The 26,690-nt window shown below is 38.1% G+C and overlaps 1 protein-coding gene across 3 annotated transcripts in view; it reads left to right on the top strand.

Annotated features, from left to right (window-relative positions):
* Window positions 1-26,690, top strand: part of ctnnd2a (catenin (cadherin-associated protein), delta 2a) — a 263,725-nt gene that overhangs the window by 15,675 nt on the left and 221,360 nt on the right. For all 3 annotated transcript variants that reach the window (XM_035416162.1, XM_035416165.1, XM_035416163.1), the window contains exon 2: window positions 23,559-23,692. In XM_035416162.1, coding sequence (XP_035272053.1) covers window positions 23,564-23,692 — 129 coding nt within the window. In that variant the 5' untranslated portion in view covers window positions 23,559-23,563. The remainder of the gene's footprint in view (window positions 1-23,558; window positions 23,693-26,690) is intronic.

Genomic DNA, 26,690 nt, shown 5'->3' with positions numbered 1-26,690 from the left:
CTTGGGTGACCTTCACTGTTACTACCTACATCGCTGGTCACAGTGACTTTCAGTTTCCACTGTACTGGTCGACCTTAGCTCCATGGTCACTGCGACGGTTATTGAAACAGAGCTCACTGACCATGTAGTTCTGAATGAAAAAAGATTGAACTGATTGCTTTCTCCATTGCTATGGTAACATTTGTCTGAGACAGTCCTGCTCCAAATCCTGCAGCAAAGCCACAGTTGCTGGCGTTGACCACTCAGAAAACTATAATGATCAATTTTTTGTTGAGCTGTTTTAGTTAAGTATGGTTCTGGAGTATTCCTGTGTGCTTACAGCAGGGCTTACTATAAAGATGCCAGCATAAAAGAAAATGCCTAGTCAGCAATTGAGAAACATTTAAAAACTTACCTAAATAGTAACATCTTGCATATTAGCTAATATTGTTAGCCAACTAGGTGGTTACATAGAAATAGCCGTGAGATTAACCAGCTGTCTATTATACTGTAAATACGTACATTGTTCTGCATGCATATACTGATTTTTGAATGGGAATTGTGTATTTTTTCTTTGGATTTCTGCACCATTGAGCAATACGGTGTTTTTAAACAGCCATAAGCCCGTCTGTATGAGAAAAGTTAATGAGCAGCAAGGTTGTTTGATCACAGCAAGCTGCACATAATTGCTCTTTATCATTTATGTCACGCTCAGACATCCTTTGAGGAAGTTATTCCTTGAGGTCATTAATTGCTTCAGCCATTGGACACAGTGCACTGTGACTGTGACATCTGGGCTGTGTGACTCGTGTGTATGAACCAAACCCTGCAGTACAATCTTTGATCGAGTGTGGCACACTCCACTTCCTATCTGGAGTACCTCAATTTTTTCTGAAGCAAAATTCGATTTTTAGTGTTTTTATAGATGGATTAAGATGTCAGAAGACAAAAAAGGTATTGGCCTTTGGCACTTTAAATACATTCTTCAGTAAGACTGACTGGAAGTGAATATTCACGATTTTTCCTTTTTTTGCATTCTATCCAATATCTGTCCAATATAGGCTAATGCTTATCCATTTGTAAGTATAGGAGATAAAGTGGTATTGTTTCCAGTGTTGCTCCGCAATGTAGTTATCACAGCGTGAGAATTGCGGGACGTTATCTCGGCAATGGCACCAAAGCTGTCGAAAGAAAAAGAATTTGGGCCTGTTTTTGTCTCCTTTGTCTAAACAAGTGTGTTCGCACTGCGATAAGGCGGAGAATAGGACTCTCCAGACGAGGCACTCTCCTTCAGTACGACACCGCCTTTCAGCCCTGAAATCGGGCTGACCTTGTAGATAATATGGGACCTCATCCCTGTTTGTCACAGCTCAGGATAAATAGACTCTGTTCCTTTGAGACTTTGTTGAATATTTGACTGGTAATCCTCTGCACACAAAAATATTGTCGTGTGCGATGTGCAGTGCGGTTCATTGCGTCCCCAAATACAGTGTAGCCTTGGACACAATGAAGCATGTGAAGATATAACAGTGTTTCTGTTTCCATTACTGGATGCAGAATCGCTGCTCACACAGACTGTGAAGAGGCAGCAATAGCAGGACAATCACTGGGATTAAGTACTTGTGTGACACCTGAAACCTCCCTCGTCCCTCCAGCGAGAAAGCAACGCTTACCTTTTAAACACGCCAACCGCACCATAAAGCGAATAGACAGTACTTTGATAAAGATGGTACGAATCCTTCCTGGCAAGTCACTGTTAACACTCTCCATGTCTTCTTGTATGAATTGTCATAACAGGGAAGCAATATATTCTGAGCTGGCTGACCAGACTCACTGGAATAGCACTATATTTATCAACACTGACTGCCTACAAGGGAGAAAGCCTCTGCTTTTCCTAGAGTACTGGACCACCTACGAACATACTTCATGTATCTTTGCTGCATTTTGTTTGGATGTTATGATCATATTTCAGAATTGACCAATTATTGGAGTAAGGGTGCTTCCTGATACATTATATCCAAAACTTTGACTGCCAAAGCATTACATATTTTGTTCAGGAATACTTGTTGAGTGAGTTTAGTAATTTTCAAATTGCACTGGTGATGCACTATATAACCTCGAACAAACTCAAAGGAGATTTTGTATTGAGCGTTGGAGATTTTCTTAATCTGTTTGTGTACTGTACAAGAATTGCAATTCCATTTTTTTCTCCATTTTGTTTGGTTTTTTTGGGGTTTTGGTGTCAGAGGATGTGTACAAACTCTGTATAGAGAAATCCTCTGATATCTTGAAGCAGGGCCTTCCTGCTTGCATGTTTGGTTTGTCAGCAAATTGTTTTCTGAGACAGAAACAATATGCTTACTGGGGATAAATAAACACTAGGAGATAATAAAGTCCTACTATATGAGCAATAGTTACAGTATCAGTTATAGTTCAGAGATATCCACATTTCCCCAAGCGTTACAAACTGGACCAGATGGATGGTGAAATATAAACACTGTTAAGATACTAAGTTCGCCTCAGAAAAAAAGAAAAAACCTGTTCAAAGTACAAATGGATGCATTCCTATAGTGTCTAAACTAACCACAAGACTAGGTGGATTTATCTGAACTGATTCACAATTAGGCTAAATTTACTTGCTTGATGATATACCTGTATTGTGTTCAAGTAACTGAAATAAATTTCCCTTGAATCTTTTTATGGCTGTGTTTTAACTGGGCTCTAATTATAATGCAATGATAACAACTTCATGTTTTCAGTAACTTAATTTCCAAATGTGAACTGTAAGCAATACTTTTCATAAAATACTATACAGTTGGTAAAAGAGAATTTAATGCACATTTCCTTTTTATGAATCTCTGTACATACAGAAACAAACCCAACTACATGGGTATGCAGATGTAAGATGCAGGTGTTTTGCGTTAAACCAGAGAAAATACATTTATCTTTGAAAAGTTCTACTTGCTTAAATCTCCAATTGTAATTTCAATTAATATCTTCTCTGTCCTGCCCACATCAATGCAAAATGATGCACTGCAGTCTTGGAAAATGAGGTGACAGTAGTAGAAAGAAAGATATAGAATAGATCACTATTCATCCTGTGTAAATCCACCTGTCTTTGACAAACTGAATGAGTCATCGGTGTATTATGACACCACTGGGCAAAAACCAGATGTACTCCACATTCTGAGATATCTTTAAAGTAACACTAAATCTAGGAGGGTTTAAAGGGAATCATAAAGAAAATAATTATAAAGAAAAATGAAAGACCCACAAAAAAATCATTAAAAAGTGTTGCTTTTCAAGTATGCTCTATAAGTACTGAAATAAAAAAGATAAAAATAAAAATCAATGAAAGCATGGCATCGCCATGACTACTGTATGTTCTAAAGGATATGATAGAGCAATTGCTCTGAGCCTAGTTATCCAGAGGTCCTGAAAATCTAGACTGCAGAGCAAGACGGTAATGACACTGGGCACTATTTATGGAGTGCCCCCATCAGTGAAATTAATTAATTTAGAGATTCACAGTTTCCTCAGTTTGCTAATTACTGCTGCTTTGGAGTCTTGCCTGCTACAACTGACACATCATAATAGGCAATGGCTGACTGTAGTGTGTCAAATGAGCGCCTTTTATGTGCTGAGTGTGGGTTTGGAGTGGCTGTCAAAGCCTGTGCGTATGATGCATTAATAATGCAGTGGTAAGTGAAAGAAGAAAATATAACTGCACTAAAGTCAACTTCATTCTTTCATGTCATTGTGCTCTCGATTCTTTGATTCTTAGATTCAAATTCAGTTTTTAAATATTTCTATATTTTTCACGCTACTATAGTATCCATGCTCTGTTGGACTGTCACATGCCGTGAACACCCTGGTAGGGACAGGAGCTGGACACAGGGAGATTACTCCAGGTTTTTATTTAAAGAGAGAGAGAGAGAGAGATAGAGAGAGAGAGAGAGAGTGTTTTCCTCCCATGAAAATAAGCAAACAAAAAGGATTTACCCATCACCCTCATGGGATCTGGGTAAAAATAAAAAAACTAAAACCACAAACTAAAACCACGTCTCCCTCTCTCACCGTCGTGGGGGATCCCCGGTCTCAGACGCCTACTGTGGAAAGAAGCACACTTTTAAATCCTGGACTGATTTGTAACACAATCCAGGTGTGTGTGCCTATTTAACCAATAGCCGTGATTCTCTAATTGCCCTGATTTGTCTCTCGCAAACCGAGCCCTGTCACATGGACGCACGGATCATCAAGGTGCTTTGTCATTTTCCCAATGATCTGTGGTAAGTTTTGTGATCTTCCACAGGATGGTTGTGTGCCTCAGTGCTTTACAACACCAGTCAAATGTCAGTCCAGACAACTTCCCCTGCATGTCTCAAGACCATGACCTTCTGCAACCTGCTTGTGACCTTTTGCAATAGAGAGACATTATGTCAGACAGTATGTCGTTCCGTTGTGCTGCCGATAACCGTCATTGCCTGGTGGACAATTTGCATTTAAACATTTTTTGACTTGCTGTTCTGTAGTGCACTTCTTGGAAAACTGTATGCCGCTTCTAAAATTTATTCATTAGTGACTTGTCAGAATAATTGATTCAATGTTTGATTAAAAAGTGCTACAGTAGAACAGCTAATACATATATGGCTGATATAATTTATTAAATTCAGCTGCCAGTCCAAATGATCCAGATAGACATGCGCTATGAATAAGCTAAATTTAATGGTTGATTAAAGTTAGCGTGTTCATATTTTTGTCTAAATATTGATACTGTTGAATTCAGTGTTACATTATATTTTAAGAATGCCCTCTCATTTGGAATCTACCTCTGGGATTTCCCGCAGTTGGAATCACATACCTATACAGGCACAGAGCTTTGAAGATGTTGCTGTGAATTAGCTGAACTTGTGCTGTACACCTGTGCTGAATTTTTAAATGGAATTTAATGCACATTAGCACTAGACTTGCACTAGGCCTGGTGTTTGGCATCATGTTTCATGGCATTCCATTTCCCTGAATTCACTCCTGCATGATAAATCACAAGTGTTTGTTGCTATTGGCACATTTGCCAATAGCAGAAATGAGACAGACAGGGGATATAAATAAAAAGTGACCTTTTTTGAATTCTCTACGTAAAGTTATGTGCAATGTGCAGAGCAGATAGATTTCATAAAAGCCCATCTCTTATGATTAAAAAAAATAAAATACTGCTAACTTGCAATAGAAAGGTTACTGTAATAGAAACAAAAATTAGATAACGGCCACACTACCATACAATATTTTTATATATCTTTTATTTGCAAGAAATTGTCGGGTAAACTGGCCTTCTTCAGTGTGTCAAAAGTAGCAAACTGATTTGCAGGTCATCAATAAAATATCGTTCACCTGGCGCAACAGGTTAGACGTAGTACATAATAGGGCCAATCACGTACGTACAACAAACAAAACTCAAATAAAACAAGCCAATGATAACTCCACATTAAGGCCTTTTGGCATTTCTGTATCCAAACAATGGATCCAAAAGGCTTATCTCTGAAGAAGGATTTTTTCTTGATTGCCATCCCTGTATGGCATTCTAATAGCTTCAATGCCCAGGTTGAGTAATGTATTTATGAAATTATCAGTTCAAAACAAGTAAATTTATTCCATATCTAGGTGCAAGTATATATTAATAAAAATGATTTATAAGTGAATAAGTTAAACAGAAATGATTAGCACTTTTACTTGTGCTATGAACGTACGTACCACTTCCTCACAAAGTTAAAAATTACAGATACTTGTACCTGTCAAAGGAGCCCTTGTGCTAGCTTGAGCAAATGCGATATAATTCTAGAAGTTACCATCTCATTATTTGAAATGAAACATAATAGACAGGGCTGGAACCACCCCCCACACACAGTTTTGCCTTCCGATCTTTGATTCTAAAATATCGACCTCTGTCAGAAATCCTTGTCCCCTGTCCACAATCCAGCAGACCGTTACATGAGAGCAATTTGCAGCTGATTATTGGGACACATCATGGTATTGCAGTGCAATGAGCAATCTCGCATCTCACAGTCACCCAGACCAGATCATCCATCCGGCTGCATAACTGAGTCTAAAACTCTCTGTGGTGCATGGTATTATTTGGGTAATGGAATTACAGCTTGTGGTGAGTGGATTTATCTTTTGCACAATAGGCAGTTGTTTGCTATTTAAAAAGTTGTGTAAGTTGCTCTGGATAAGAGCGTCTGCTAAATGTCTGTAAAGTAAATGTAAAGTAATGTTTGTTTCTTGCTTGTTTTTTTCTTTGTTTGTACTATTACATATGAAAGATTATGGTCTCTCTTGACAATAACTGAAAATGAAAGAAAACTTCAACTGTTTATAGCATAGAAATATTTTTAACGGCCTATTAATATTGATTTCAAATCAGATGAATTGTCCTCTTTTACCCTATTTAAACAGGTCCATACATCAGTCTGGCATTTGTTGCCATTTTTTGTCTCTGCTTACACTGCATGAGGAATCTCAGTTGTTCCATTTAAATTCTACACAAATAACCCATCTTCATGCAACCACACCAACCATTTTAAACATACAGTACTTCATAGCAAATGTTAAATAACAAAAAAGCTGAGAGTGTAGGGAGATGCTCTATGTAGGGGTGCCACCAGGGATTTTGGACCCCAGGACAAGATTTCATATTGGGCCTTACCACCCCAGGCCAGGCCACCCCATCTCTGCACAATGACGGTGACATCACTTTCTGTGGACCCCTGTCAGTCAGGGCTATTGGAACTCGACAACCCCCCCCCCCCCCCCCCCCCCCCCCCAGTAAAGACTAGGATTACCTCCTAGATTCTTAAAGAATGTGTACTACCTCATCAAAAGAAGCCTCTTGACCTTAAAAAATGTGAAGGGGCTTCGACATACTCTCCTAAAATTAGTGTCAAATTGTGTCCTGCTGTACGTCGACCTGGGTACACTTTTGTTACATGCCAGGGGAACTTTTAGGTGGGGAAGCGTTTGACTGATGAGGTTGAAGGAGGGTTGTACTATGTGTGTTTGTCAAAGGAGATCTTTCTGTCAAGCATCTAATTGTGGAGAGTGCTCATCTGTTTCAACAACACAACAGACGCGTGGGAAGCCAACAAACACATTACTGTTTAATAGGAACCTATATTTGTAACATAATGCTGTCTTGTCCACCTGTCTGACATAGCTTCCCTTTCCGATGCATTTGTGCATTGTAGTTTTTATATTCACTGGTGTTTGTAAATATACAATAATGGCTTCCTCTGTTAAAATGTCCTTCTTGGCACACAGTAATTGGCCTGGTTTAATGCATTTTCCATTTTTAAATTATAATGCTTGGAGAGGTGATGTTCTGGAGGTTGAGGCATATAGACTTTTACATAGATAAATGCATGTTGATGCTTTCCAGTGATGATAAAGATACCGTAAAGATGACCCTCTTACAAATAACCAGCAGGATTACTCTTTCATATGCAGATACATTATTTCAAATGCAGACTGAGGACCCAACTCTTTAGACAGCATCTTTATTCCCTATCTACCCTACCCCACACCAGTCTTTCCTTTTGTACTAATTCCGGTTATGCTGCCTGTATGTATTTACAGTTTGTTCTTGGCTCTAGGTTAACATACAGTAGTTAACTTGAACTTGTGCTTTAATGGTGTTGCACCTGTGCTTGCATGGAAATTCTAATAGCCAGGTCTGCCATCATTGCTCATAGCAATCAGGTGAATGTACTTGTGTTTTCTCTATATTGTAGGTAGCTTGGGATGCTGCTAAAAGAATGTAATGTAATTTGACGCCAAAGTTAGAAATTGATGCAGAAAGGGTAAATGTTTGGCAGTTAATAACTGAACTGTGGCATTAATTGACTGTAGGAAATTGATTCTCTGTGGATGTTTGAGGTGTTGATATCAAAGACATGATCATCAAGGAAGCATTGTGATTTTTGTCTGGGGTAATTACTGGCTTATCCTCCTTTGCAAATAACCAGTAAATATTGAAAGAGAACAATGCATTTGGTTTTGAATTCTGCATAATTCATCAGTCTCTTTTCATTTACCATTGTACTTGGTGCAAATCTGTGATTTTTTGTGAGTTAATTGCACCTGGCAAACTTCACAATGTTTGGCACTGGTGCAACTGACTTTTCAAGACTAATTAGCCTTTTGTGTTACTTTGAATTATTAAGCTCAAAGGTACTGGAAATGTTTTGTTGAAAATATGGTTTTTCTGTAGCCTAGTAAAGTGCAGGTTTAAAGCAAACGTTAGTGTTACTGCAGGGAGCATTGTTTCATTGTAATAATGCACATATGCACAGTGTAAACCGGATGCTCTGCACATAATAGTCCCTGTTTCCCCTTGGGTTTCCCCTGTTTCACCCAGTACACCTGGTGGAATTCTGTCCAGGGTGCCTGCATGCTTCTTAAGAGCACAGGGAGACTGTTTATTTTGTAAATATGTCCATGTGGTTATTATAAAGGATGTATAAGTATATGAAAAAATACAAACACGCAGAGCCATAACTATGCAGTTCATACTCATTCATGTAATAATAACTTAAATTAGATTAACATTTCATAGTGATGGTGCAATTTTGTGGTAATCATGACACTTTTTAAAATGTAAAAGTATATTTGTACAATATAGCCTACATGGCACAATGTGTCCATCAGTTTAAATACATGAAGCAAACCATTTAAGAAATGTTTGGTTATCAAACTGGCATAGAAAAAAAATATATATATATGGAATATGCAGAATTTTGAAATAGTTACCAATGTGACTTTGAAGTCTTCTGATTGGGTCACATATTCAATAAATGATTTGCATTTGTCTCAACTGTAAACATAAGTCTCCAGCAGGTTTCTTATAAGAAGCCAAACTGCTGGGCATTCATGTGAAGCACACTTATGCAGAACCAATAAATAAAAATATTACAGATTAATTAATGCACTTTTGCCATGATTCTGAGAGTTGTTTGGTGTTCTTTCACTAAGCACACTGTTTGCTCATTTTTGGGTGTGGGCCTGATTAATGAGTTAATAAGGTTTAGTCAGGGGCTTCATTTGTATATTTGCTTTTGAATAGTATAAGCCATTTACGTAAATATGTCATTATTTATACTTCAAAGTCATAGTTATATTGAGGAGCATATAGCTTAACTGACTTGGCAAGGTTTGTGATTATTACTGTAAATTGATTTGCTGTCATTCCACATCTCATGAAAAGTTAATTCAGTTGGATAAAGTTAATTCCCTGCTTAACTGAACTTTCTTTTATGCTTCCTCCCATTTAGGCAATAGTCATTCAGCCTAGTTAAGTAATTAGTTGTGATCTTGTGATCTCTGACATTTATTTTGAGCACCTGTGGCTGAAGTTGAACCCACAAACGAATCACTCACTGTGCCACTAGTCAGTATTATGATAGTGTTAAAACAAGCACGAAACCATCCAGACCCACGGCGCACCTGTACAAAGTGTCATGAGTAAAACTTGGCTAACTATATAGCTAGGTCGCTTTGGCATGTCCTCACCTATGTAATGTTATTTGTTGTCCTCCGCGTGTCCATACATCTGTATCGGTGGTAAGCGCTAACTAGGTTAACTAAATTAGGCGAAACGCTAACATGTTAGGGTTAGCTAAAGTAACGTTAGGCGATAAAGCTGTGCGTAAAAATATTGCGCCGTTCGAAGTGGTGATTTTGGGAGATGCGCCTGTGCATGCGTCCTACTAAACGAAGCACCACCTGCGCATGCGTCCTACCAAACGTCCCTCTCAGGTCGTCCATGAGTGAGTGAGTGACCACAATTTGCCACGCAAAACAGCAAAACAGATTTGCTCCCTGGTACCATTTCACATTGCAAACTGAAGGCTCCAAAATGACATGATATTGCTGGAGTGATATAACTTTGACATTGCACAAGGAAAACCTGCCATTTCATCTTCTGTGCGGTGTGCACATTTAAATGATAAAGCTTTTTTTACAAAAGCATTGTCACTTCATTTTAGAAGCTTGTAAACACATTTGATGGTTTTCTTTGTTGAGCGTTTATGTAAACTTTTCCAACAGATTATTTATTATGCTAATACGAGCCCTCTCCAAACGCACCTGTGGGGAGAGGTTGTTTTGAAAGAATGCAAATGAATAAACAAGGTCGGTGAAGGGGATCAAATAAAACTAGGTAACATAATTGCACATTGGGAATTTTGACGTGCATCACAAGAGGTGAAATAAAAAAATGTTTGATGTGTCCTTTCCAATATTCATGCTTTTAGTCCTGCATTTATGAGGCCCAACACAATGTAACACTTTCTGTGTTGTTTTGTTATTTGATAGTTTGATTCACCGGCTCCATTCACACTGCACAATTGCTGGATTCTGGCCAGCAACAGGCTACCTCCCTCGTCAGCTCCTGCTTCCTGTCTTGTGGGTGGAACCCTTTCACACTGTAATGGAACTGGCTCTGACTGTGGGGGAAGCAAGTTAAAAGGTGTCTTTTTCTATAGAATAAACCTGGGTAATTGACTGAATATAAGCTAGGATCAGTGACTGGTGTTAATTTCTGGTGTTAATTAGCTGCTTATGACATTAACATTTTTTTTTGATGCGTTTGTTCCAGGACATCACTTGAAGACACATGCCAAAATTCCAGGAATTCAGTTCATTTCAGTTTTTAAATGGTGTGCCTCTTTAAATTCAAACATCTGCTGTAAATTTGTGCATCATTTTTCCAAGTGGGAGCTTTAGCGGAAGTTCTGCCAGGGAAATGTCCTTCTCACGTCAGTGTGTTTGCAGCCAATAAGTGCAAATGTTGCCCTTTAGAAGGTCACTCATCCAGGCTCTCTGCCATTTCATTGATCTCAGTTTCTCCTGCCCTCCTCTCCCTCCAGCTGCAGTTCTGAGGGGGTATCGTATACCCATCACATGTTCTGCTCTGGGTAGCCAGTCCCTCCTCTGAATTCCTGATGAGCTCTTTCAGAATTAAATACACCCTTCCCCAAACAAACAAACAAACAATAAATAAATTAATAAATGTCATGGGAATTTTTTATTTTTTATTTTTTATTTTTTAAGAATCTGGCACTGCGTCCAAGTTCACAAATATAAAAATCTATAAATTATCAGAAAATTGCTGGTTTGGCAAGTGCCATTTTTGTCATGGCAGCCTGCCATCAAAGACTAGCAAGAGGGGGAACACTCAGATGCTGACTTAAATCAGATGTTCATAGCCAGACAAGGTTCTGAAAAGTGTTACCAGTATATTAGATAGCATAAAAAGAATATTGACTTTTGTTACTTTCAGCACATCTGTAATGGAAATGTTGTGCTACCAGGAGGATTTCATAGAATTAAATTGCTGGGATCAAACAAATATTTTTTCTGAATTATTTTGTTCCTTGAAATATATGCATCAAAAAATTGATCTACATTCACATTTGTTTGCTCTCATTGAATTTCAGGTGAATATGAAATCATTGAGTCATTTAGCTTGAGTATAACAAGATCTTGGCCAGATAATTTAGTTTAAAAATTTTAAAAAAAAATTCTGCAATGTTTTTTTTAATTTTTTCAAGACAACATACAACTGGTTCTGGCTTTTGGTGACGTAAATAAACATGCACAGGTAAATCGTTGAAAAATGACATGTGGTCACATAAATTGCTTAATTTTCTGTGACCTGTGAGTTATAAAAAGGAGTCTCCGATGAAACAAAGTAATGTTTTAAACAGTCTACATTATTCATAACATTTTATCAATACATGGCCATGCAGTAAGCAGCATGTAAGGAAAGTAACTTAAAAGTCATTTTAAATTCTCTCAGACTGAGAGATTGGAGGTGTGGGGGATACAGTAAGTGGGGGCTGGATTGCCTGGGATCCTGAATGAGTCAAATCTTAATGTTGGTCATGGCTTAGCCTATCACCGATTGCACACACTCTGCCTGCACACCCTCACATCAAGTGAAAAATGTCTACACTCTTGTTAAGTGTGTATGCCAAGCATTTACACCTGATCTTTTCCTTTTAGAAGTCACTCTTGGAGGTTTACAAAGGTTTAGACTTTATTCCACTTATACAATGGGTTATCAGCTATTATTATATATAGTTACTTTTATATTTATCGATTTTTATAGAATGAATCAGCTGAAATTTAAATATTCTTCTGCAGCTCTTTGGGCGTATTGTTTTCAAGCAGAACTCACACTGATAGTTCTATTTGGACCATTGTTATGCAAAAACCTCTGGTCGTTTATTCTATGAAAACAATGAAACCGGGTTTGAATGCCAGCTAGGTTTATGATAGGTTTGGGTTTTAGATCAAAATGGTCAAAGATCTTGCGGCTTATGTGTTATCCCAGCTAACTATTGAATTATATTAAAAACAACAACTATACGTTACTATAAACCCAAACGTTGACAGAGAAAAAGAAAATGCGTCCCATAGCCATGAGTTAAATATGGAATATAGTTCTGCTGTCCAAATAAGGGACAAATTTATATTTTCCGGGATGGTTGGCAATCCTTAAATGAAGCTAGCTACAGTAACTGTGATTCAACGTTGCCATCAATTGTGAAATTGGACATTGAAAAGGGGAGGGGATGTAACAATAATTCAAAATAGAAATAATAATTTTGCTGTTTAGCTGCTTTAGATAGTTGGATTTTGTTGTGCATTGATTTTAGAACTGAAAGGCTGAGTTGTCCCTTTATTTAAAATGAATGCACACCCTTGGACCAATCAGAATAGAGTATTCAGCCAGACCGTTGTAGAAGCAAATATTAATCTGGCCCCAGACAGGAAAAAGGTTCCCTACCCGTGCTGTAATGGTTCAGATGGGCCCAGAGAAGAGGGTTTCGGGGCTGGTATGGTCACCATGACAGCAATACCTGTGCATGCAAAAAAGATATACACATACGCTTGTAACACCTGACATAACAGAATTCATGCAATTTCTGCAGTCCAGTCAGTTTGAAAAGGCAGGATTGCCATTGACCTGGTCCCATAGAGTTGTGTGATTACAGCTCATGCTGTAATCTGTCATTTTACTGGCAGCATTCTTTCTTATAAAATTACAATTCTCATGTCTTTAAATGCCTTTAAAGTACTGTTTGAATACTGAAATTAAGGTTTTTATATGTCACTCACATTCAAGTTGTTTTGTTTTTTCTTCTTTCTTTTTAAGCTCAAGGTCTTTTTTTCAAGTTAAAATGTGTGCTCTGACAAAGTCATATTCACAGCTACAACTTTCTAGAGTTTGTATAGAAGCTAGCACAAGAATAACCATTCAAGTTTCAGATTCCTTGAACTCACGCCCTTTAGCATGGCATAACAATATGCTGCAGGCATTTTAATATGATGGTTTTCTGATACAATACCTGTAATTGACGTATGTGAGTTTAACCTTTAGTATTGTGAAGATATTAATTATCGGAGTATATTCTCTTAAAATAGTTGCATTATAACTTCATGTTTACTAGCTTTATCCCTCAACCTGTAAAGATAATAACAAGAATTGTAGCCTATGTAAATCCAGGTTAATTTTTCCGTGTTTGTCCACTGTGCAAATATAACCCTTTAATGTATCATGAAGAGATGGATTTAGATCCAATTTTCAAATGTGGGCTCCTCAAACTGCCAAGCAACATTAGTGTGTCATGTTAGGAAGGTCACCTTCCTCACTGCTGATGTGAAAATCCATTTGAAAACATGCTACAGTATGTGCATTTTAAATATTTAAAGATAACCGTTTTTAAAAAGGAGAACAGCATTCATTAGAATGACAAAGTTAAAAATAGGCATGCAGTGATGCAAAACAAATGCAGGTAACATAGAAATGATTGTGCACTTCATCAGCAGTAGAGATGTATGCACACACGCACGCACGCACATGGACACACACACACACACACACTCATCCATGCATGTATGCACCCACTCATGCTGTATCGACAGGCACAAATAATAATTTGTGAAGGCCTTTCATTTCTTCAGGATGAATAACTTTTTATATCGAAATTAGGATATTTAAGATACTGAGATACCTTACACATGAAGCACTAGCATGCACGGCCTACTTCTAGGTGCTTCATGTCCACGAGAGGGTTATTATAACCTTTTTGTAATTCTAGTTATTTCACCAATTAAAGCTTTATTTAATATTGACCTGGGGAACAAAGTAGGCGACATTGCGATGAAAAAGCAGTTACAAAAAGCAGTTCAGTTTCAGTTCAGTTGCCTGTATTATTGTCTATTATCGACAGATAAAAAACTTTGTGCTCGTTGCTTTGAGTAGATTCAGGGTAAATCTACTGGTGGGATTTTGATGGTATCCAGGTCCGGGGGATGGGCATGGGCACTGTGCAACCCTGGATTTCTGAAAGGTTCTGACCTAGATTTTTTTCTGGGGTGATTTTTCTGTGCTTGCCAGCTCAGATGAAGTGCATACTGCTCCATTGCACCTGGGGTGGGACGGAGGGGTGTTACACAGATAGAAGGGTAGTGCGTTTCTCTGCTCTGACAGCGGCCTCTCCCTACGGTGTTTTTCTTGTGGTCAGAGAATAGAAATGAAAAACTGTAAGCAATGGCATCCATCACAGAGGTAGGGTAGTTTTTTTTTTCAGCCGCATCGCTTGTGGTTTGGCTGTTCAGTGGACAAAATCTGACAGGGGGACATGCAGGCTACAGCACACCTGTGGTCAAAGCCTGGTCCCTGCAAGCAGCTCTCCTGGTTCCCTTCTACGCACAAGAATAGTCTGAACTGAGGTCTTTTTTTTACTTTTTCTTTTCAGAAGGCAGAATCATAATTGTAAATGTCTCCACCGTTCGCCTGACAGGCAGCACAGCCCTGTCAGAACTTTTCTTTCTTATCTCCACCGGAGGAATGAGACGTCAGGCCCCACAATCGAGCAAAGCAGGGAGGAGCGGCCCGAAAACTGTGCGTAATGTCAATGGCGCAGCCATTTATTCTGTGCGAAGTTTGCATGATAAACCCGCGAACAAAGGCTCCTAAGCGATCTCTGGCACAATGAACAGAAATTGCCTTTTCCAGTGTGGGCGTGACAGCATCCCACCCCTTCCTGCGCAGAGAGTTTTGCGCTTTTTGACAGTAATTTCCCATTTGCTCTGTTGATTTTCATCACTTTCATGTCCCCATTCAGGCTCCCTGCGCATCTGACTGCTGAACATTCGCGTGTGTCTTGCCGCCAAAGTTGCTAGTGCAGTTCATTTGTTTAGTCGTGCTGCAGAATGCTTGGCACGCTAGGCTTTCTGTCTCCCTGGCCGTTTTTTGCCGCACAGGTGTGGAGTTAGGACTCGCTGTGGGAAGCGGATGCTGTCAGGATTTCCTCAAAAATTCTGACATTAATGAGGAAACCAGTCAGTGGTCTGGATGATAGGCACGGAGAGGTGAGGGTAGCCATCATTCAGTCTTTTTCCATTCCTCTGTCTATAACACCAAGGGGAAGAATAATGAAGCTGTTTCAATAAAAGCAAATACAATTTATTGCTGTGAACTAGCCAGTGTTGTTGATCGGGAACTCTAACTATCTACACATATTAGACTAATAGCATTTGGAGTAGTTTTTTTTACGATATGAACACTAACGTAGTACAGTAAATATCCATGTATTTGGTGAACCCCTGGTGACTGTTTAGCTGGACACACTTAGTTTCACAGACTAAAATTCCCATCAATTTAAAAAAAGTAATTTACAGTACAAAGGTTCCCCTTTGTGAAAAAGAATTTGTGAATTAGACACAAAATGGTTTTGAGTGGGTGTGAGTAGGTTTCTCAAATTACAGCCAGAATTGTCATTAACACCAGCATAGTGCTACAGCTGCTGTATACTGCTTGCAAGCCAGCAGAGGTCTAAGCATGGAATTGTGAGGAGTCAACCACAGTGAACTTCACCTAGGTTCACCCCTTCCAGTGGAAGACTGTTTTTAGTTTAATTTGTATAAAATTAGAGCTTCTGATCTTATCTGATCTTTTGGAAAACTTGTTTGAGGGAATCCGTTTTAGTGTGGAGAAGACAGTGTTGTATGGGGACTTCGGTTTGTTGACATTGAGCACAAGACCCAGGATAGGGTCAATGTGCAAGAAATAAAAAATGAAGGTTACTGGATCCTCCAAGCTAATAGTTCTTTTGTTAATTTTGAATGAACTCATGGTGTGGTCCAGGTCATCAGGGATCTTCAGGCTATCAAGGCAGGGAATTAAAAAAACCTTTCAAGCGATAAAGCAAATTTCCATTCTTCTGGTGTGCCCAAGAACACTGGACTTTTTCAATGTCATACAATTGTTAAAGCTAAGTAAAAGAAAAGCTTGTGTGAATTGTGAACTAAGTTAATTGTATTTTAAGTAAGAAACTGAAGTAATAGTTTTATTGTTGAAGGTTAAATTTATAATCCTTAATATAAAATGGTGTGTATATATATGGTGTGTATGTATGCTTGTTTTATGCATGTTTAGCCTATATATTAGAGATATGAACAATTTTGCTGTGAGCTGGCATGTTGAATGTTAAATTACATAATTCAAATGTTTTTTGGAAATATGTCATTAAAAATAAAAGATTCAAAATAAAAGATTTTATTTTTTCAGTACCTAGGCTACTGCTGTAATTGGATAAGAGAGGGGGTGGACGGGGTTTGTTATCATTCACTTTAACGTTACTCACCGTTAGTTGAAAAGAGGGCAAGCTTGCAAAAGAATGCTGCGTGTGGAATGATTTTAAAAAGCTCAATGAAAACAGTTCAATACAAAATATGTGCTGCCAAATTTGCATACCACACATCAGAATCTATGATGTCAACATAACTAAGAACCAAATATCAGAGGCCTAGGGATCACAACAAACAAGCAGCCAACTTTGTAGTGACACCTCATCGGTGCAACAGCTGTCCCAATTTAATTGCTAAAATGGTAACGAAAGACATCCTCCCATAAGCATGGTAAAGGGAGAAGGGTTTTATGACCTACTGCCAGAATATATTCCTGTGCGATGTTCTGTTTTGCAAAAAAAAAACAAAAAAACATCACAGATTGACTTGAATGTAGGGAAACAGCCGCGTCTCTCCATACCATTCCAAGTTCAACGAGGTACTGATAAGTATCTTCAGTATGTGTGTACAGCACCAACTATACTGAGCCTTACATGACTGTAACTTTACACTTAAATTAAAAACTGGGTCATATGTTAACCTGTGCAGTGAGCGAAGCAGTGTACAGTCATTCTACAAAAATATAGCAGTGCTTATTTTACTTATTTATATATTTATTTATTTTTTCACTGCACTTGCACTGATTCAAGTAGTAGCATATTTTGTAATAGCGGTATCTTACATCCTACAATTTGTTTCAAACAGCAACTAGTCAACCTGTTTTACGGAATGTTGAGGTCACCAGTAAGATGTTGTTTAGCATTCAAGGTCTTCAAAGTTCAAAGCTATAAAACATCCTTATAGTAAATACACTGAATAGAAGCTGCAATTTAAAAAAAAAAATAAAATAAAAAAGTCATCTTTTGTGGCAGTGTAAGGGAACTTTAAGTATTCTATTCTTTTATGTTATATTCTATTATATTCTATATGTTGTATGCATTATAATACCTGTTTAGGAATAGCAGTTAGGTGTCTTCTGGCTGCTGTTAGGAACATGTAGGCCTATCCCTGATGCTATAATCTTACTGGCATGCTCAGCAGGTGAACGTTTTGCAGTGAACACAGGTAACTTAAAGTCCACAGACAAGCTATGCTACGGTAATGTCTGGCTTTCAGTGATGCCAGGTTAGCAGTGTCAGCACTGTGTGAGACACGGTTGTGTGTGGTGCCAGGCAGCCCTGGGACCCCAATGTACCATCACCTATGCAAACGGCAAGTCTGTACTATGTTCAGGGCTCTTGGTCACAAACATGATCTTCAGATTACTGGTGATTTAATGGATACGATCTTTGTATCTTGTTTCATTTGACAATACACCCATACTTGTATCTTATCAACTGGCTTGCGCTATTTATACAGCATTATAAAAAAGGAAGCAGCCCCCCTTTCTCCTTTGAACCATAGGGTATTCACAGCTTGCTCATGTGGGCAGGCGGGTGAAGCAGTTCTTATGGGCCTGGAACAGGGTTATGGGCTTGAATTGTTGTTTTGACAGTGTTGTTGTACCCTTGAGCTGGGTACTTAACATGAAATGCCCCAGTAAATATCCAGCTGTAGAAACTAGCAGAATGCTCTGGATTCAATCAATATTAGCCATTTTTTATTTATAATTCCAAGTCAGTTATTTTTTTTGAAACACATTTGGTGAGAGGATGGTATGGTGGTGCTGTAGGTGGATGGACATTTGGTGGGATTAGCAATAACCAAATCGAATGCTTCTTATTTAAGTAAATTTAAGGAAAATGTTGACTAAATCCAGCCTTATATAATGTAAACCCTGGATAATGATAATGCAAAACACATTTTATTAAAAAGTAAGTTAACAAAATAAAGAAATTTGTCTGAAATGTCTCAAAAACAAAGGCATTAATTTAAGAGCTGTTTTATGGTGATTGTATAGGTTTGAGTATTCATGAGTCTCACATGACATACAGTTTTTGTGTAGCTGTCAGCTGGGAAGCAAGAATGACACAGTGTGCCAGTCTTTCCTTCTCCTTACCTAACTGAAAACTATAGAGCCTCTGTTCATTGTAGTTACAGTGTATCTTGGAGTGTAAGTCCTGCATTATTTAATTTGTTGTAATGTGTCTCATTAATTTCAGCAATGGTAAAACTGCTGTGTGGGGGGAAAAAAAATGACAATATTAAAAAAAGAAAGACAATATTAATAGCCCACCTACTGGACAACGAGCATTTGAGTCAAGATGACTCAGAGTTATTGATGCCTTCCCTTAATTTTAATAGTCTCACTCTTGACGTCTAATTTAAAAACTTTGGAAAACAACATTTTAAATAATATTCAAGAGCTTTGACCTGCTTGAATATAGTAGATATATTTTATAAAACAATTCCTGTGACATTTCATTCACAATGAAGAAGTGACTTTGAATAACATTTCAAATCCTTAGCTTCTTTTTAATTTACCTGCCACCATGCTAAAATTGGTCCACATTAATGAAAACCTGTGGCTCTGATTCCATCAGAGTAACATGACAAATTGAGAAGTACATATTAATAAGCTTAAGATATTTACCTTTTTCATACACAGTAACTGGGGCATACATATTGTCTTGAATTTTGACTAACAATTAAAAGCAAACATTTTGTTTTCTTCCGAGTTTGTGAAGTAAAAATATAATGCTTCTCTTTGCTTAAGTTACAGGATTAATGTTGAATGAATACCAGCTACTGTCAATAAAAAAGGAAAGCTGTCTGGAAAATATTTGGTTAAAATATTAAGCATTATCCAGTTAACATTCAACAATAAAAGTAGACTCTATAACTAAAAAACAAAATTCACTATGAACAAAAGCTGCCAGTCATTGGAATGTACCAGAATGTTTAAATAAACACCATGTTATATTTAAATGAACATATTGCTGTCATGGTATTGGTGAACTCATTATATTGGCATATTTACATCTACTGTACATATGAACATATGACGTTTCATACAAAGCATAATTTATGGGGTTTTTATTCCAATTTTTTTAACTTACAGAGTAAAACTGGCATATAAATGATTGCATTTTTGAATATTCTCTCAGTTTTTGGAATTCCCATTTTGAGCAAAGAGATTAATATTTCACATTACAGGGTGTCAGTTTTGCAGCTGAGGAATAGGATTTTAAGGAGGTGCTGTAGTTTGTACTCTACGCTACGTGACATATAGGATACCACCATCTCCTGCCCATGTCTTGCCTTTTTTGCTGGATTTACAGCTGTGATTTTATATTCTCGGCTGGATCCTTCATTCTCACATCAAGGCTGCATGTCTGGTGACAATTGAGGGATGGCTTATGGAAAGAAAACGCTTACTGTTAACTGTTTTACCAAGTTTAGCTTGTGTTGCATACACTGTGCTGTTGTTAGGTTCCGTACTAAGAACCGATGCTTATGACCATATATAGCCAGAGAAGGTATTTAAGAGAGTAAATATAACAGGTCGGAAATTGATTCTCCTCGGCATCTGTAGGCCCTCCTACAATCAGGCAGTGTTCGCTGTTTGATTGCGCCTCGGGAGGATTGAATGCTTTTTATACCTGTTAGTCATTAGCACATGTAAATGGGGGAAGCATGAGGTTCCTGGCCAGGAAAGCACCTCGGGATTTAGGCCATCAGAAGCAGCCATCTTAACTGATAAAGATAATCATCCAGATGAGTGCCTTCATTTTTGATCGTCTGCTTTCTCTCTCTTGATCTTCAGGAATGCATCTCCAGCATAGCAAAACGGGGGGTTAATAACGTTTGATGCGTTTCCTGCATATTCCTTGCATTTTATGTATGTATTCCCTTTGTTTTCCGGGAATACCTCGAGCAGCATGGGGGAGTTGCTAACCATTTATCAGAAGATTCATCAAAAGCAATAGCTGGCAATAGCTAGCCCGGTAATTACAAACTGTAAACGTGCATCTCTTGTACCTTTTTAGCTTAAGCTACCTTTTTGTGTTAGATGTTTTATATCTGATGAGTTCTGGGGGCATTATTGAAGATATCCTTCATTTATTAATAAGAAGTAATTTTTCCCCTCACTAGATTAGATTGTGGATAAACACTTACTGTATATAAGAGGCTGTGGTAATCACTGAGGTTGCTTCTATCCCAGCTAATTGCAGGTAAACTATCCAGTGACTTCCTAATTCCCTCAGGTGTCTTCTCAGTATATTAGAAATCATTTAGTCAGGCAGACTTTGAGTCCTTATTGACCACTTACCAATAGTGCCAGCAGAGGACAGAAGTCTTGATCCCCAAGCGCTAATGACTGCTTCACATTACCTAAACAGTTCATTAGGTGTTTCTTTTTTTTTCTCCACGCTGCCACTTCAAGGTTATCTGCTTAGGAAGAGGCTAGACATACCATCCACCCACGCCCACCCCTTTATTAAAACTAAATCAAATCAGAAATATTCAATACTCTCTTGCAGATACATTTTTGATTGATATTTTTTTTGAAAATACTATGAAGACTATGAAGTGCAAGCATTGTGTCTGGGCAGTCTCACAGATAATTATCACTGCAAAATAAGCGGTGCATTGCATTTTAATGAGACTTCAGGGGACACTTACTAACTCTGTGTTTGCCTACTAACATATTGAAATAGTCAGCGGTAAGAACAGTAAGATAATTCACAATAATAACCCATGGCATTTTAATTTCAATGAATGCATGTTGTGTGTTGCAACATATTAACCACTGCTTTTCTTTTCCGCTGTAGATCACATGGGCATTTATTATTCATTGGTTAAAATGTACAGGAATGTAGTTTCTCTGAGGGCTGATGGATGCTTTCAAATGAAAAGGAAATTAAATGTCATTCCATTTAAGCCTATACTATACTTACATGGTTGTACTTTTAGTTTTTTTTTTTTTTTTCAATTTGTAGAATCTATGCCATATTCCTCAATGGTGGATAACCTTTTTGTGAGCTATTGAGCTTGCTGGGTGATTTCTGCGCTCTAAAATGAGTAACTATAGAGTATATCGATTTAATAGAAGTCTAAATTCACATTCACTAAAGTCACATTTCAGTTTTATATGGCTTTTTTTAAATAAGAATTTTCTTTTGTTATCTGTCATTCGAAATGTACAAAGATTTTCGTGGGTTTTGAGTCAAACTCATCCCTTTATTATTTTTCACAGTGTCAGGATAACTCAAAACAAGATTTTGAATTCAATTCAGGGCAATAAACTATAACATTTGCACATCAGGCAACTAACCTGCACAGGCAAATTTGGGATAATTCCACAAAATCACAGCAATAACAGTCTTTGGATTTCCTGGAGAAAAAATGCTGTCTGACTAAAAGAAAACTGCTAATTCCAGAAGGCATTCATGAGTGAATGGGCAGAAGGTCTTTTTCATGCTTAAACCTATCTTTTTGGTGTCTTCTGTAGTGGCATTTGATGTTAGGCTCCAGTTTATTCTCTCAGCTGAACCAGGAGTTCATGTGGGGCATATCCCTTTGTGCCTTTCTTTTAACCATATGTGAGCAGTTTGTTTTCCTCTTTCCTGCCAAATGGTAAAATGCCCCATTAGCTTAAGCGCAATAATCTGTAGACAGTGAGTATTTATTCATTTAGTTGCAGAAAATCGTCTTGATAAAAATAAAAAACACACTGACAGGCATTGTTTGTGCAGTAGACATGGTTGATGGAAATAAAATACATTTCCATTAGAAGGCACAAAGTTTATGCATGGGCCATTTCATATGAAATCAACTGAAATAATGCCATTACTGCACATTTCCTTTCAGGGATTCTTTATATTATATGATTATGAGTGCAAAGGCACTAAGTATAATTTAATTGCTGGCGTGTCGATTTCTATATGTCTGTTGAGAGGCCATGACTGTTGTTGCTATAGCTGGAGAAAATTTGAAGGAAATGAGGCTGCAGGCTAAAGAAGGTTCGTTAGCATGAAGACGGTATGCCAGGCATGCGGAGTCACTTGCGAAGACCAGGCTCTCTGGGCCTTTTTATGATTCCCAACGAAGCTTGAGTCGTAATTAAGGAGATCTTATTGCTGGGGAAACACATGGGAGACAGCCCGCGGACGTGACGTGCGTGCAAACAGGGTAACAGCCACAGCCATCAGAAACGCGGGGTTCAGATCAACATCCCAGATGAAAGGACTCAAGCTCAAGAAGTAGGTCAAGGAAGAGGCTTACCAGTATGTTTGACGGCAGTTCAGGCGGGTGGGTGAAGAGGGCGCTGGTGAGCCGGGGTAATTCCGCCATGTCATTGGGCAGGGCACAAGGCAGATGGACACATCAGGAAACCTCATCAAAAGTCAAGTCAAAACCTTCTTTCTCAATTCATTTGCTATGTACTGATTTGGATATTTGAATTGTTAAAATTTTAGTATACAAGAAATGGCGGTGTTTCAGTATGTACAGTGCATACATTTGTAACTCTCAGAATACTGAGAATGCTGCTATCTTTACAAGCTGCTCTATTAATTGTATAACCGGCTATACAAATGAGTGAATGATAGATTACACTGGATTAACACTAAAAATTAAAGTTTTGAATAGATATCTTATTTCAGCTTTCTGTGGTGGCACGCTGTCTCTGTAGAAGCAATATTGTTCATTAATGGCGAGCTTATCCATTGATTTTGCAGCACAGCCCTGTCTGTGAATGCTGCTGGTAGTACAATGGAGCTTCATTACTGGCCTATTTATCATTGTTTATTTACATACAGCTGATAAAAACAGGCTCAACAGAAATAGTATTTTTCTTATCCCCTGAGATGCTTTGTGTGAATGTGTATGCATGAGGGGTCAAGAGTATTTTAGGTCCAGAATCATTAGACTTGAGTGTGCCTTTTTGCCAGGGCTCCCACAGAAGATGCCTAATAGGCAGGGTTTTTTTTGGTTTGTCTCTCCAGGAGCTATGCCAGTTCCAGACCAACCTTCTGACACAGATAAGGCCGCCATGCTGAGCCCCGTGCTGAATGCCTCAAACGGAGATGGCTCAGAGACCGAGACCACCTCTGCCATCCTGGCCTCTGTGAAGGAGCAGGTAGGTCCCCAGTTCACCTGGAAAAAAGCGCAAAAACCAGTGAACACAAAATGGAAGGTGGCATGCTCTTCGATGTAACTCTATCTTACGAAAAACAAAGTCAAACGTTCTTGAACTTATGCATCGTGGTGAAAAACGGCTCACTAGACACAGATATTTTCTGCGCGTTTGTAGTTTTAATGCTAGCTTCACAGTTAACAGCAGCTGAGGGAACACAGTGCGAGCAGAATGATGTGCCCAGAAAGGCAGGCCAGAAAGCTTCTTAATGGCTGTAATGTTGTTGCAATATGTAGTTTTTGTTTCTTTAGTTTCTTTTTTCTTTACAGAAAAGCCAAACTTTTAGCTGACAGGCATAAAAGGCTGCATCGGAGTGTAAGCTAAAAGTAGGAAAACAGCACTCAAGTCATGTCAAAACCTATGGAACTGAAATGGGGAGATAAAAAGGCACAGTTGGATATGCCCCTGCTCTAAGCTGAAAGCTGCATGACAGCTGCCGTTGTTTGCCAGCGTGCAATCACGGCGGTTCCCTGGAAAAACAAAAGTGTGCTTGCTGTAATAATGATTCTTTAGGACATTAGAAATTGAAAAAGTCATATAAGGATATGAAAAAAAGTTTTTTTTAGGGGAGAAAAGTGCACTTTTGAATTTATTTGTGCAATGCACTTGCTGTCAAAATTGATGGCCACTCTGCAGGATTCGGAAGACAAAATTGGAAAGCTTCTGTAGTCATTCCATTTACTTTCATTGTTCTGGTGTCAAGAGTCAGTATGATTATGATTGTATTTCAGCTAGAACCAATGAAGAACAGCTCAATCAAAGAAGCCGTGGTAAATCTGGGTAATCGGAGAAAATGCAATGCGCTGTCTGAAAAACAAAAGGCTATCAACAAAATACATTTATAAATATCTACTTTACAAATACTTCATTTCCAAAAGAGGTCCAACACACTGAGAACCCACTGCATGAATTCAAAGCAATTTAGTGTAATTAATCAACCTATTTTAAAAAGGCTATGTAGCCCAGGTAAAAGTGGTTATTGAAGCCACGTATTAGCAGTATATCAACTGTATGTGTGTTAAAAAATACAGCAATATTAATGAGTGGAACACCTCAAATATACTGACACATCTCCCAGTTTTGTGTCGACCCCATATGGCATGAAGCTTGGATCCTCCTGGAACCCTGGGGTAGTAAGACAATCAAACATGCAGCTACAAAAACAGCTGCTGCGTTCGTGTGAATACCTGTACTCATGGATATTTGCTAAATTATTTCTTGTTGGTCCCTCACTACACCCAGCTGAGGCATTTAAATAATGATTGTTTATTGTTACTGACTGTAAACAAGTGCATCTTTTGTGTTTGGTACAGGAAATAATTCACCTGTGATGTTTTCTGATTTGAACTGACAGTTGTATATTAGCATTACATGGATACAGTGATGTTACAGTATGTTATGACAGCTCTTTTGTTGTTGGATTAGGGTGCTTTAATATGGAAACAGCTGATACAGGATATTTAGGGAGTGAATCATTAAGATTTGAGACAGCTGATACAGCAGCCCCCTAAAGGCAGAACAGTGCATGCTCGCATCGCTTCTGGATTTGATTAATATGACTATAGAGATCTGGGCATGAGCCTCACAGTATGTTCTCTCTTAATCAATGGCCAGTGTGATGAATAGGGATTCCACTTTGCTTTTCACTCCCGCAGCCTGACCTGGGTGGGTGTGGGCAGGTTACTGTTTTACACATGCAGTGGTTCTTTGAGCAGGAGTTAGAAGGCATTAGAGATTACTGACAAATGGGCCAGTTTACATACAGGCATAGGTTGATTGAGTTTGGCACAGCAATCCTAGGATTTTGGTTTTTCTACCCCGCACAGAAGAAACAAGCTTCCTGCCGGTTACAATCTAATTATTAAAAGGAGTAAATGAAATTGCATAAAAAGTTAATCAAACAGATTAAAACCACACTTCAAGATTAGTTCATTAATATCAAACCAGTATACGTAATAGGATTTGTTTGAAAGCCTTCATGATAAGATAATTACCGGTTTATCTATCTGTTGATTTGAAATGAAAATTTAAAGGATAGCTAATTTTCATGTTTTCAGTATTGTCAACATGTCCTATGAAAATTCCAAAACCAAAACTGTTTCTGTCCAGCTCTCAGTACTTCTTTACATTTTTATACTCCATTTAGCTTTCAACCAGGAAAGCTGTTCATTTCAGTTGTGTTGAAATTAAATAATTAAATACAGCTCATATTTTCATTTTCAGAAAATGCAACCTATTATTACGAAAAACATGGCCAGTGTAGCTTTTACCACATATACTTAAAAAGGAATAATTTCAATGGAGACCATTTTCAATATTTTGGTGCCGTGCCAAACTACTTTTCACGTATCAAAAAAGAAATCGTTCTCACTTAATAAAGTTGTTTCAGTAAAAAGTACAAAGGCCGGGTTCTACTTAGTAGTGAATTTTGCTGACCAAAGAAACAGTATATCTCTTTGACTTGTTTTAAACTGTTTTTGGGTGACAGTGAAGTTCTATGACTTCCGTTATATTGTTGTTGGCTAGATGGACAATAATTGTTCACAGGATAAATCAATTGAGAGTTGAGCAGAAACATTATCAGTTTTGGTATTTCAATAGCGTATGTTGGGGATAATGAAAAATGATAAATTACCAGAGTTATCCTTTAAGCTATCCTTTGGCTGTCAGACAAGAAACATACAATAAATAACAATGCATACGGCTTCTTTAGTGCTGAAAGTCTATTTAGTCTATACAGCGGGATCAACGTGGTCCCTAGGTTGGTGTTCAGTTCTGTTTGTCAGTGTCACCACAGCTGCTGCTACTGTAAATTATGACAGCAAGAGGAGCTGCAAATGTTTACCAAGGTAATTATCATCATCAGTATAATTATCACCATTATCAGCTTCATCGTCATCATCACCATCATCTCCGTCAAAATGCTAATGTTAAAGTAGTT

This window comes from Anguilla anguilla, chromosome 4, assembly GCF_013347855.1.
Source record: "Anguilla anguilla isolate fAngAng1 chromosome 4, fAngAng1.pri, whole genome shotgun sequence".
Lineage (NCBI taxonomy): Eukaryota > Metazoa > Chordata > Actinopteri > Anguilliformes > Anguillidae > Anguilla > Anguilla anguilla.
The sequence above is the reverse complement of the archived record's forward strand: the minus strand, read 5'-3'. Positions and strand labels throughout refer to the sequence as shown.